This window comes from Plecotus auritus (genome assembly GCF_963455305.1).
Source record: "Plecotus auritus genome assembly, chromosome: 3".
In the NCBI taxonomy this organism is placed as follows: domain Eukaryota; kingdom Metazoa; phylum Chordata; class Mammalia; order Chiroptera; family Vespertilionidae; genus Plecotus; species Plecotus auritus.
This window is the reverse complement of record NC_137772.1, coordinates 143,230,148-143,243,385: the sequence shown is the minus strand read 5'-3', so window position 1 is coordinate 143,243,385 and position 13,238 is coordinate 143,230,148. Positions and strand designations below refer to the sequence as shown.

Genomic DNA, 13,238 nt, shown 5'->3' with positions numbered 1-13,238 from the left:
AATCTTTGTTGAAGCATTATCTAAAGGTGGTGTAGATGGCTGGTCTTTTAAATCACTCTCAGAAGAATATGTAAATGTGTATAACTTGCTTCATGGAGTCTGCCTACATCTTGATATTACTTGCCTTTGCCATCATATACCTTTTATCACTGAAAGTGCAGTACAACGTTTTTCTTACAATTTCTGATATATTTGTAGAATACTATACAACTAGCCAGCTAATAAAAGCAAGCAAGACAAGCCAAGAAAACAGAATATCTTTATGGGGCAAGTATTCTCCAAATCAATGTAAAGATAATAGCTTAGTGGCCGTATTCTTCTTTTCTATGACTTTAGGACTTAGATGTGTTACAAGATATTAATATTTACAGGTTCATATTTTCTTTAACACTATAGCAACTTGGTGCAAAAAAATAAACATCTATTGTATCAACTAAAGAAAAATATTTTCCAATAGTTTATCTGAGTTTCTCATTTAATCAATTTAGATAGACTGAGTAAAATAATTCCTATTTTTTTTTTTTTTTTTTTGTACTGTAGCATACCAGTGAGTCCTAAGGATTTTGTTTCGGGATGAAAGGAAGAACACAAATTTCTCTTTCATTCTCAGTATCACAAGTCTAATCTTCACACAAACACACACAGACACACACACACACACACACACACACACACACACAAACCCATATCCACACACAAAGTACTCTTCATTTATTTTTATCAACTTTCATCTTTGCTGTTTGTCAAAAATAGAAAGGAGGAGACAAGTTCAGTATATTCTAAAAACAACAACAACAATGTTTTAGGATGCACTAAGGTGTCCTGAATTGCTTTAATGGACAAATGGTGTAGTCACAATTATCCTTGTAACAAAATTTAGTCATTTGCTTACCATTTGGAGTACATGGTATCATTTAGGACACTTTAGGATTACTCCACAGAACGGTAATAGGACTTATGGAAAAATAATACCAACTTTTCCAGATAGCATAACAGATACGTATATCAGAGAACAGAAAGCATACATTGTGTTAGGAACAATCTCCACATGAGGGGAAGACATTGTCTGGATGTCAGAACATCTGATCTCTCACTCTGGCTTTGTTATGAACTCATTCTGAGTGTAGAAAAGGCAACTGATTTCTATGTTTCTTACTTTTCTTCCTTATAGGATGTTTATTTAAACACCCCAAAAGTATATGATTCTAATTGTACAACTTTTAATATAAAACATATAAAATCAATTTTGAAAATTTTCTGTATATACTGAAAATGTTTATAGGAATGAACTAACTGTAGGCCATCTCTAATTTCTTCTATTAAGTGCAGGAACCCAATGTAACCTGAAAATATTGGGCATAACTATTTTTTTTTTTTTTTGCAAATGGGAAACTAGAAAAAGACTGCTTCCCACAGAAAATTTATTAATAATAGGTGTTCGATTAAGCTTTTTTATACAATGACCAATGTTCCCTTTCATATAAATAATCAGGAGAGAGATTTTGTAGTTTTCTTTTTCTTTCTATTGCCCCATCTACACACAAAATTCTGTTGTAAAGACATTTTTATGAGGAGGTATTCATTGTCGATGCACAAGAGTCTATGGAAACAAATTTACAAGAAAAAAGGACAGATGATTATTCTAACCAGCTTCATATTCACAGAGATTCTTAACAAAAGCTATCTGATGGATATAATAAATTATAAATTTTTGAGGAAATGTACACAGTTGGCAACTACTTTTCAAGACTTACCATCCAATAAACCACATTATCTCTTTTTACACCCTTCATGCCACCTTTTTTGACAGTTGAAATTTTGAAATTAACATGATAACATTAAAAATATAAACAAAAGCATTAACTGTGAACTTACATATTCAACTTCAGAAGTTGAAATAAATACAAGTGGATATTTAAGTAAAATTATGATGGCAATATGTAAATCACAACTGCCAAGATGATTGACCTTTCTTTTAAAATATCCCATCTGTTGCTTTACCTCCATAGGACAAAGGTAGCAAAAGAGGAAGGTAACAAGAAAAGGAAACAGGAAGACCTGTTTCAGTTACTGGACATGTTGATTTAATTGACTAAGAAGTCCAAATGCTAATACTCCTAATAATCAGCCATTCTTTCTGTGTTTTGGTAATGTATATCCTTATACACTTTATATCAAATGGAACTTTTTGATTCACATCTGACATTTCAAAGTTTCCATTTTTGAATTCCCCTAGTCTTATGTAAGTATCACATTGTCTATTTTGTTTGAAAAGTATAACATTTTCCCCAACATCTAGGGCTCCATGATGTAAAATGTCATTTTGCCGATCTTCTGTTCCAGTACTCACTTTAATTTTTTTAATTACAATTGGATTTTCAAAAATGATCACAAAGGTGTCTCCTGTTGAAGGTGGTTTCCCCCAAAAGTACTCATCAACACTACTATAAGCCTTGCTGGCATCATAATTTTCGAAAACATTCATATTGGTATACAAACTTGCAGGAGGGTTATCAGGGATGTCAAATGATTCCTCTTCAAAATCATCATCCTTCAGCTTATTCTCAGTCCCTTTATAGGATGAATAATAACCCATGTGCTGAAAGAGAGATGGTTTAAAACGGATCACATTTTTCTGAGCCAGCAGACCCCGAAAATGAGTCAATAGCCAATCACAAGGCATTTCTTGATAAAACATTAATAAAAAATGTGCCAAACGTGGGAGATCATGTGAATGATAAAGTTTTCCAATGTAACCAAGCTTAGAAAACTCAAGAGTTACCCAGTAGGTTCCTTCTAGGGATGTAATGACTTTCTTGATGGCAGTTAAGAAATTTTTTGAGCATCGAACGTCATCTTCAAGCATTACATAATAGTCTGACGTATTGGCACAAAAATTAAGCAGAAAAGCATAATCTACATTTTGCTTGGAACGAAATCTGACTCTATCTTCCGGATCATTATAATTTCTTTTAAGGCCATCCAGGATTGGGTAATATTCCTCTGGAGCATGTATCACTATTAATCTTCCTGCAATAATATGGTGGGCAAATTTTTGTGTAATATCCTGGACCATGACCTCACGCCAGGATGAATTAAAGTCTGCCAGATGAACCACCACTGAGATTTCCTTCAGCTCTTCGTAGCTGGACTGCTCAAAAATGGACTTGATTGTCTCAAGTAAATAGTTTCCTTTTTTTCGTTTCACTGATGAAAGTCCAATTGTAAGAAACCCTAAGCAAAGAATGCAGAAGGATGACAAATTAAATGTAAAATAGGTTTTGAGTAACATATAAAAAGAAACAAAACGTTATTTCCCCCTTAGGCCTGCTACTATATTAAGTAAATGATTATGTATAGAACATTTTGTGATTAAAATATTATGCTAAACACATAAAAACTACAGTAGTTTATACATAATTGATATTTTCTATGGAAAATTGCATCTTAAGCACAATGATATGAGAACTATTGCTGTAAACATTTGTTTATGAAATGAAAAATATGGTTTAAAGTGTTCTGTAGCTTAATGTTCTCATTATACCCCTTAGAGAAGATAGATATTTAGATAATATCCACACTATTTTAAAAAACTACAAAAGAAGAAGGAAATTCTTAGTTAGGCATGACAAACTAGTATCAAATTATGAAAAAAGAAAATTAAGAGTAACTCATTCTTTTAATTGTCTTAAATTTTCCATAGGTCACATATTTTCATTTTTGTTTGATCACAGTATTACCTTATATCAGAATTCATAATTGGACTTCAACACTTTAATTTGAAATACATCCAGTATGTTAATTAAAATGCAAACAACAGTGTAAGTTAATTTTGAAAAATTGCATTATAGTTCAAATATAGGGCACATTGTTCTAAGACATGAATATTACTATTTTGAAACATATTTTATATTAACTTTATCTGGAAAAAATTTTATTCAGATACTTAAATCTAAAATTAGAAATTGGATATTTTTAAGGAGTAAAATAAAACCTGGTAAAGTGGCAGTTTGCCTCTGAGAAGTGTTATCTGTCTTTCTATTGAAATATTTTCACTTTTTAAAGTTTTCATTTTCACCATGACTGAGAACTGAATAAAATTTCAGAACCACCACTTGGAAAATAGGAAACTGTTTACATTCACCAAGATCACTGTTTTAATGCAGACACCTACATAATGTAATTTACGCAATATTGAAAAAAGCCCGTCCCAGAAAAATCTTTCTTACTCATCTGTCAGAGAGGGAGAGATTTACACATTTTGTTTAAATACCTGGCTTATAACCCTGACTTCTACTGAAAACCCAATATGTTATCTGTACCATTAAATTAAAACTATCAGCCTTTAGTAATGCTCAATATTGGCAATACTTATAGAACACGTTCTACATAAAAGACAGAAGTGTATGCATTTTACTAGAAATATGCATCTTAATATTCCTAACAGTCTTTTGGGATAGCTTTGTGTGTGTCATTCCTGCTTTATAGCTGAGAAAACTAAATCACAGTGAGATTAGGTAACTTTGCAAAGTAGAATGCCTAGTAAGTGGAATGGTGGCAAGATTCACACTGTTTTGCCCTTATTTCTCTGTTTTATATTGCCTCCTTAGTATAAAGCATTTGACATGTGTGTCAATATACATTAGTAAAATTAGCATGGATAAAGGGAAATGAGTAATATTTGAACAAAGGTGGTGAAACAAATGTAGATCACTTATTAGTGGCAGTCTTATGCAATTGGACAGAAGCTTAAGATCAGTAGACCTTTGAAATAGAATGAACAAAAGACCTAAAGAAATCTGAGTTAAGTTACAATTTCCTCACCTGGTGATCACAAATTCACTTGTATAAATACTTCTGAACAGGGGACTAACTTTTTGTGGTCTCCACACAACCTATTAAGAAGTTTATGATGTCACTGTGTTTCATTGAATCTAAAATTCACATTTTTCATACAGAAATACTTTAAAATCTGGTTGAATATTATGATTGATGACATCTTACAATTATTTTGTTATTTTTAAAAATATATTTTTATTGATTTCAGAGAGAAGGGAGAGGGAGAGAGAGACAGAAACATCAGTGGTAAGAGAGAGTACGTTAATCGGCTGCTTCCTGCATGCCCCACGCTGGGGATCCAGTCTGCAACCTGGGCATGTGTCCTGCCTGGAATTGAACCATGATTTTCTGGTTCATAGGTTGATGCTCAACCACTGAGCCACACTTGCTGGGCATCATCTTACAATTAAAACTGATACTTATATTTTCTTAGTAGTACAGTAATTAGACCATGATACTTTCTGTAATCCATGATATCTTGAAATCAATGAAATGTAGCAAGTTACTTCATTGATTCAAATTGCCTGTAGTAAGTTGAATAGTTTCCTCCAAAAATTCATGTCTACCTGAAAACTCAGAGTGTGACCATATTTGGAAGTAGAATATTTGCAGATGTAATTAGTTAAGGATCTTGTGATGAACTTAAATTGGATTTAAAGCAGTCCCTAAATTCAATGACTAATGTCCTTATAAGGAGAGCAGAGGCTATAGAGAGACACAGAGAGACAAAAGGAAGAAGGCCATGTGAAGGTAAAGGCAGGGATTGTGATTATGCTACCACAAGCCTCCAAAATTGTGAGATAATAAATTTTTGTTGTTTTATTTAAACCATTGAGTTTGTGATAATTTGTTACACAGTACCTTAGGAAACAGATACAATAATTTTCACTAATTCAAAACTAGTGGCAAGTTACAAACACCAAACCATTAAAGTTTGAAATGAGGGAATATCAATATGGGAATAGTTATTTCTTAAAGACAATGTTTAAAATTTAAAATAAAGACTTTGCTTGGGGTGATGGGCACATGATGCAGTGTGCAGATGTTTTGTTGAGTTGTACCCTTGAATTCTGTATGATTTTGTGAACCAATGCCACCCCAATAAATTCAATAAAAAAGTAACAATAAAAATTAAAAAGTGTAAATAAAATAAATAAATAAGTAAAATAAAATAACTTCATTTTTCCTAGTCTCTCTACACGGTCCTACAGTGAGACATTATTTTTTTTAATTAATAGAATTGGATCAGTAATTGTAATTTCTGAGGAAAAAATGAACAATTTTCCCAAAATGTATTATGTTAGTAAATTCTATAAACTTGTATTGCCATACAAATGAAGCAAATAATCATTATTTTTAAACAAACTATTTTATGTATTCTTGATTTAAAAGTGAAAGGATACTTACGCTTTCTTTGCAAAGGAGTAGAAGCTAAGTAGCGATAGGTAACATTGATGGCCCCTGAGAAATTGGATAAATCTTTGAAAGTATGCACATAGCGTTCTGAATTCAGTTGATGTGTGGATGTTTCCCTTATAAGCTGTTTGTCTCCTTCCTGAATGCCAAGAAAGAGGCAGAGAAAATAAATGAATAATAGATGGTCATGGGTTAAAAAAGTTTCTCCTGATGTATAATATGCATGTCATATAAATCTCAATTACTGGCACCTCTGTAGGTCATGATTTCTCACCTGGATTTCTACCTAGAGTCTCTGCTCCAGGCTCTTTCTACTCTATTCTACTAGTTATACTACAGTTACATTTGCTTTTCTATAGCATACATTAATAATGGCACTATCTTGATAAAAATACCTACATGAAAACTTTCACTGCCTTCATGGTAAAATTCAAATTCTTTACAATAATTTCAGGATCTTAAAATTTGACTTTAATCAATTTTACAGTTTCATGCAAAACTACTTACCACTAAATTCCCCATTTGAATCATATTAACCCTCTATCTTCTGAGCCAAACAATCTAAAGTAAGAAAATATATTCTTATTTGGCTAAAATACATACCCTGTTACCATTGATAGCTTCATTTTTTTCTCTTTTCTTTAATATAAGTTCAATTGTATATTTCAATTTATCTAATCACCATTTGATCAAGACTATTGCTTATACTAGTACATTATTAGCAAAATCACAACTTGCTTGGCTTTTCTATATAGTTTACAGCACATGGAATATGTTTGGGGGCAACCTAATTAGAAAAAAATTGGGAGAGCAAGATATATACTTTACTGTGTGATGTTATGTAGCCCTGTTTAAACTATTTAAAGTATAATGGCAAGTCAGGTATGTGCAATCCATTAAAAAGAAAGTGAAGGCATTAAATAAATTTGATTTTCCTATTATTTGGCTGTGGTCAACAAAACTTTCATTAAATCCTTGTTTTAAAAGATTAGTAAGAGTTAAAATACAAATTTTACCTTAATTGGATCATTTACTATTTTGTATCAAATTCAAATGTCAATAGCAAAGGTGACCAACCAAACTTTTAAATCTATGGCCAGACTGGAATTTTTTAAAAATTAAAGTTGAGAATCATGTACAATGACAAGGAAAGAGCTTACAACCTGGTTCTTGCTAAACCGAGATTCATTCTGATGATATTTTCTGTATATTCAGTTCTGTTTATGAACTGATATTTGGTGTTTAACATTATCTTTCTATATTTTATATTGCCTTGACAATTTTGACAAAGAAAAATACTTTAGTCTATTACAAAATTTATAATGTGTTTGCCATCTGTAAGTTATACTTTCAAAATATATAAAATTAAATCTTGGGTGATAGACTTTTTATCAATATACTAATTAAAATTCCATTGAATCTTATTTAAAATTTTTTACATTTAAATATTTTCATCTTTGTCTTATAAAACCTATAAAACAGGTGAGAACTTATAGTCCATGGGCCATATGAGGCCTGCGAAATTATTTGGTCTGGCCCTGCCAAGGCATCAAGGGTGAGTTAATTAAATATTTGACCAAATACAGCAGGCTAATGTTTAAGTTGATAATTTTGTATGGCCCACGAATGATGTTATAAATACCCAAATGGACCTTGGCAGGAAAAAAAGTTCCCCAGTCCTGTTATAGAACATCATGAAAGTTTTAAAATAAATTTGAATTGCCAAAAAGCAACTGGAATTCAATTTAGCATCAACTACTTTAGTAGTAATGTAATGGTATCCATAATCAATAAGATCTAGAAGATATAGCTATAAAAATTATAGTAGTCACAATACTAAATTCATTGTACCAGTCTGTTCTTAGGTGATGTCACATTCTAAAGGAAGAGCAGGACACTGAATATCACTTTAAGAATTCTATCTTCAATATGTAAAAATTCAGATTTTTCTGTGATAAGATAAAATACATTCATCCTGATGGAAGGACATAACAGGAAATAAAAATAGAATGTATATAAAATAACTTCATTAAATTCTTTTTTTAAAAAAATGTATTTTATTGGTTTTTTACAGAGAGGAAGGGAGAGGGATAGAGAGTTAGAAACATCGATGAGAAAGAAACATTGATCAGCTGCCTCCTGCACGCCCCTCACTGGGGATATGCCACACCAAGGTACATGCCCTTGACCAGAATCGAACCTGGGACCCTTCAGTCCGCAGGCCCACGCTCTATCCACTGAGCCAAACCGGTTAGGCACTTTATTAAATTCTTAAGACTAAGCTTTGCACTTTTCATCATAAATAAATAATGCAACTTTCACCTGAGTAAGCCTTGTTGACTGCTTTCCAGAGGCAAATACCTGAACCGCAAGAATCTCCCTACATACCTTCTTTTTGTATCTACTAAGCTATAGTGTATTTCTCAGGAATAAGACAAAATTTCATGACAATCATTTTCTGCATGGGAATGCAATTCAGTGGACTAGCTACAGGCTGAATGCTAGTATATACCCTTTCGGCTCCTTTGAAGATGCTCACAGCCCAGAAGCTAGGTTGACTGGGCATGTAGTGTCTCTCCTACTTAGTTTGCCTTGTTACACTATTTGGCTCTCATATACTGAGCTTGGCTTCCTCTCCCGCTGAAAGGCACTCATATCCTTGATATGAAAGCAAAACACCAAACTATCATATGCCCAGGATTTCAGGCCACCAATGCATTTTCTAGGAAGAGAGCAGAGTATAAGTTGCTAAGTAACTCCAGAGACCTTACTACTTCTAATTTTCTGATTTCTCCAAATTATAACTATTATTTTACCTGAAATAAGAAAGGCAGAAAAAGAAAGACTGACTCATGCCTAAGCTTAGAAAATCACACACATTGTGGCATTTTGGAATCAAGAAAGAAAATCAAGTCGGATAATTTTATGAAAATGAAATAAGCACAGACAAAAGGTTCAAAAGGGAGAACTGTGAAAAAACACACAAAACAAACACCTGCATTATATTGTAGTAGAGGACTAGTTTTCTAAGGATATTAAACGTTTTTGGAAGAATGATTTTGACATAATTTCACATTAATGATTTAAAAGTGTTTAAAATATTTATACATATTAAGCACTGGGATAAAATGTAGCTCAAAATATAAATTAGGAAGAGAATATCATCTAGTAAATAGTGAAAAATTAAACCAATAAAAATGCTTTCATTGAATTTTCAATATTGGGGGGTTTTTGTACTTAAAAATCACTTTAATTCCCTTTCCAAGTTAATATAGTTAAGAATAATTTCAGGTTTTAAAGATAAAAAATAATTTCTTCTCTTATATGTGGGCTAATTTGCTAATTTGACTATATAGCTATAGGCTTAATATAGCTAGAGAAAATTCATTGAGAAAGTGATCTTCAAGAGCTACATCCTTAAATCAGACCTTTTACCTTAGGTGGCTAGGACCTATGTTTAGATATGAACTTGTAAAAATTTACAAGACAGGGCTGTAGTATTTGATCTTCTAAAGGATATGTAGTCTATTACTCCTTACGCTTTTAAATTTTATGAATTTAAAGAGGTTTTATTCCAAAAAGATATAAAGATGTTATAAAAATGTACACAATGACCTTTTGTCTGTTTAAAGTGAAACATTAAAATTGCACTTGAAAGTGTTTCATAAATGCAGCAAATCATTGGCTACAAGCATCCTGCCAATACCATGTGTTTGATTTACAAGATGTGATTCCCTTCTACCTGTAGACACAGATGCAATAAATAACTTTTTATTACAGAATTAAATAATTTATCAAGAGCTCCTCTAGTTAATTTATAATGTTTAATTTTATTTAAAAATGCTGGATCACATGAGCCTTGTTCTAGTGTCCTTAAATCTCATAACCTAATAATCAGGTTTTCAAAAAATCCAAAATGATTATCATTAGAAGTTTCTTCAGTGCTCTGTTTACCTAAATCATGCTTAGTCAAATTGTATTAGTGTGTGGTGATTTTAGCCATTGTGAACTGACCGTGAATGGTAGAATGAAGGGTCCAAGAGATCAAGACCTATACTTCAAGGAAAAAGGCCTAGTAGAGCCAAGAAATGGAAATCTGGCAGAATGTCACCATTAAAGAAAAATGCTAAATGAAGCAAAGTGCTTTACAGAAGGCCTTCTAAGAAGATCCAAGTACCAAGGTCATACGGTTGCCTCATAGGATATCGAATAGTATATAGTAGATAGTTAATAAATCATGTTTATTTGATGAAATAAAACATTTTATTGGGACACACTCTTTGTGGTTATTTTCAGATTATGTTTTTCTAAGTATTAATTCAAACTTTCAGTGTGCTTGCATGATGTACTTTTCAGTCTTCTGTATGTCCAAAGGTTTTGATTTTCTAAAATATGTGAACAGGCCCTAGCTGGTTTGGCTCAGTGGATAGAGCGTCGGTCTGTGGTCCCAGGTTCAATACCAGACAAGGGCACATGCTCAGGTTGTGGGCTTGATCCTCAGTAGGGGGCGTGCAGGAGGTAGCCAATCAATGGTTTTCTCTCATTATTGATGTCTCTCTCTCTCTCTCTCTCTCTCTCTCTCTCTCCCCCCTCTCTCTCTCTTCCCCTTCCTCTCTGAAATCAATAAATATATAAAAAAATAAAATAAAATCTGTAAACAGGAATAATAACATAAAAATTAAGATTTTTCTAGATATCTTAAGCTCAGCTCAGATAGAAAATGTGAATAAGCAATAATGTCCATGTTATTCTCATCACACATGATATGATGTGATAATTATAGTAACAATTTAAATTCTCACCATTAGCCAGAATCAGTCATTTTGAATATTTCCATAATCCACTTAAAATTAATTTATATATTATGTATTAATTTTATTCTTTATAAACTACTGAATATCTTAACATCAATACCTTTAGTTTTTGAGGTTCTATATTACATTTTAGCAAATATAAATATATAAAACACTAGGCTTTTATAAAATCTAAATGAGGTGTCACATATTATAATATAATATTACTTCTTAGCAAGATAGCATAATTAGTATTATTAGTTAGACAATGAGATTTTTAAATTTGAACAATACGGAAAATAGTGGAAGTAAGGTGTAATGTCATTAATCAAATTTTGTTTGTTCTATATATTTCAGATTAAAGCTCAAATACTGAAATGATTTTACATAAGATTAATTCAGCACAGTGATAATAGCTAACTTATTTGTAATTATATATACATATTTGAATCACAATATATATAGCACTAAAGAAAACACTGCAACATAAAACAATTGTGAAGTTGGTAATATAAAGTTAATAAAAAATAGTAAATAGGTAGATAATATATATTATAAGGCTATTCTAACAGCCTGGAATTGAAATTAGGTTACTAATGAACTAAGTCTAGTTGATTTAGGCATTGTTTTAAACAAACAAACAAACAACCTCCAAGACTTACCAGAACATAGCTATCTTCAATGTACAAATTCATAAATAGAAGAAAAATTACAAGAACTCCCAAGAATGAAACCGTAGAACGTTTTCTCAGGCATCTCATTTTATCCAGTATTTCAAAAATATGTTTTACTTGATGAAATTTAAACATTCTCTCCTGTAGAAAAGAGGCACATAATTATTAACAATTAATTTGGTTGAAAGTATTTCTTTACCATATACATCAAGAGCCAGGCCTTTATAAAATTTCACCCTTTTACACATAAGATTGGCATAGATATTCTTAATACATTGCATAAAGTTAATAAACAGATTTATGTCAATATGGAGCAAATAAAAATGAAAATAAAATATCAGTTATTTCTGAACAAATGAATGTTGGTAATAATATTTTAAGAAAAAAATAAGTCTTTAGTGAGAAACAGAACACAAAAGAGGAAAACAGACATGTCAACTTTCATTAGTGAGACATAACATTAAAGTAATATCCCTCTCCCCGTAATATAATGTAATGAAAATGAAAGAAACCAGAAAATTATGAGCCTAATTTTCATCCCAGATGCATTGACGACACACTGAAAAGAGCTATTGGGTGTAAATCTGGAGAAAGAAAAGAGGTGACAATGGAGGTTAAGTTTTGGGCATAAGTCCAAACATATATTTGAGAACTGAGTTGCAATTTTTGTTTATTTTTCCAATAATTTTTGTTAAATCAGAGTAGATCCTAGAGTATTACATCTGCATTGCCCCACTTGATCTAATTTTAACTAGAAGTTTGGCTGTTTATAATAATTTATAAGCTGCAAAGAGGCAAAATTAAAGTCAACAAGATTAGTAGAGACCTAATATTTTTTCATTTCACTCTTCTATGTCTTCTATTTAACTCTTCTACCCTCCAACCACAGACGCATTTAGATTAATGATCATTTTTTAAAGGTCTAAACATATCTGAAATGATCAAAAGACTAGTTGAATCATTTGGTCTAAAACTAAGCATATTCTGGAAATTGTGTACTTTGAGTTGTGTGCTGGGTTTCCCTGGGTTCATCTTTAGAATGAAATATCTTTTTTAATAACAGAGAAACATGTAAATTGACCTTACCTCCGCTACAACCACAGCCAATCTGAGTGAGTATGCAAATTAACCCAGCACAGATTGCAGTTAATTTTCAAACATACCTGGGGCCGGGGAACCTCCTCTGCACCCAGGTCACACTCCCAGAACTGCCATCCCGTGGAGGCTTTAGGCTTGGGGGGCAGGAGGTACCCGCTTCCCAAGCCTAAAGCCTGGGGCAGAGGTTTTAGGCTTGGGAAGGGGCCAAGCCTGGGATTGGAGGGAAGGGGAAAAAATCAATGGAAACATATCCCCAGGTGAGGATAAAAAGAAAAATAAAGAAATGTCATATCCTATGAAAGGCACATCTTGAAAATGTCTAAAGAAAGTTGTCTTTTTTCATGGTGAAGGGACTAGAGTCCATGTTGATGAAAATACCTTGGTGGCTGCGGTGACTGGCAGTGGCTGCAGCAGTGGG

At 32.3% G+C, this 13,238-nt stretch overlaps 1 protein-coding gene across 4 annotated transcripts in view; it reads right to left on the bottom strand.

Moving 5' to 3' along the window:
* Positions 1–719: 719 nt before the first annotated feature.
* MGAT4C (MGAT4 family member C) overlaps positions 720–13,238 on the bottom strand; it is a 780,710-nt gene continuing 768,191 nt past the window's right edge. For 2 of the 4 annotated variants that reach the window (XM_080661846.1, XM_080661848.1), the window contains 3 exons: positions 11,711–11,863; positions 6,247–6,394; positions 720–3,234 (listed from right to left, as the gene is read on the bottom strand). In XM_080661846.1, coding sequence (XP_080517972.1) covers positions 2,093–3,234; positions 6,247–6,394; positions 11,711–11,857 — 1,437 coding nt within the window. In that variant the 5' untranslated portion in view covers positions 11,858–11,863 and the 3' untranslated portion in view covers positions 720–2,092. The remainder of the gene's footprint in view (positions 3,235–6,246; positions 6,395–11,710; positions 11,864–13,238) is intronic. The other 2 variants (XM_080661845.1, XM_080661847.1) reach the window with 1 other exon arrangement.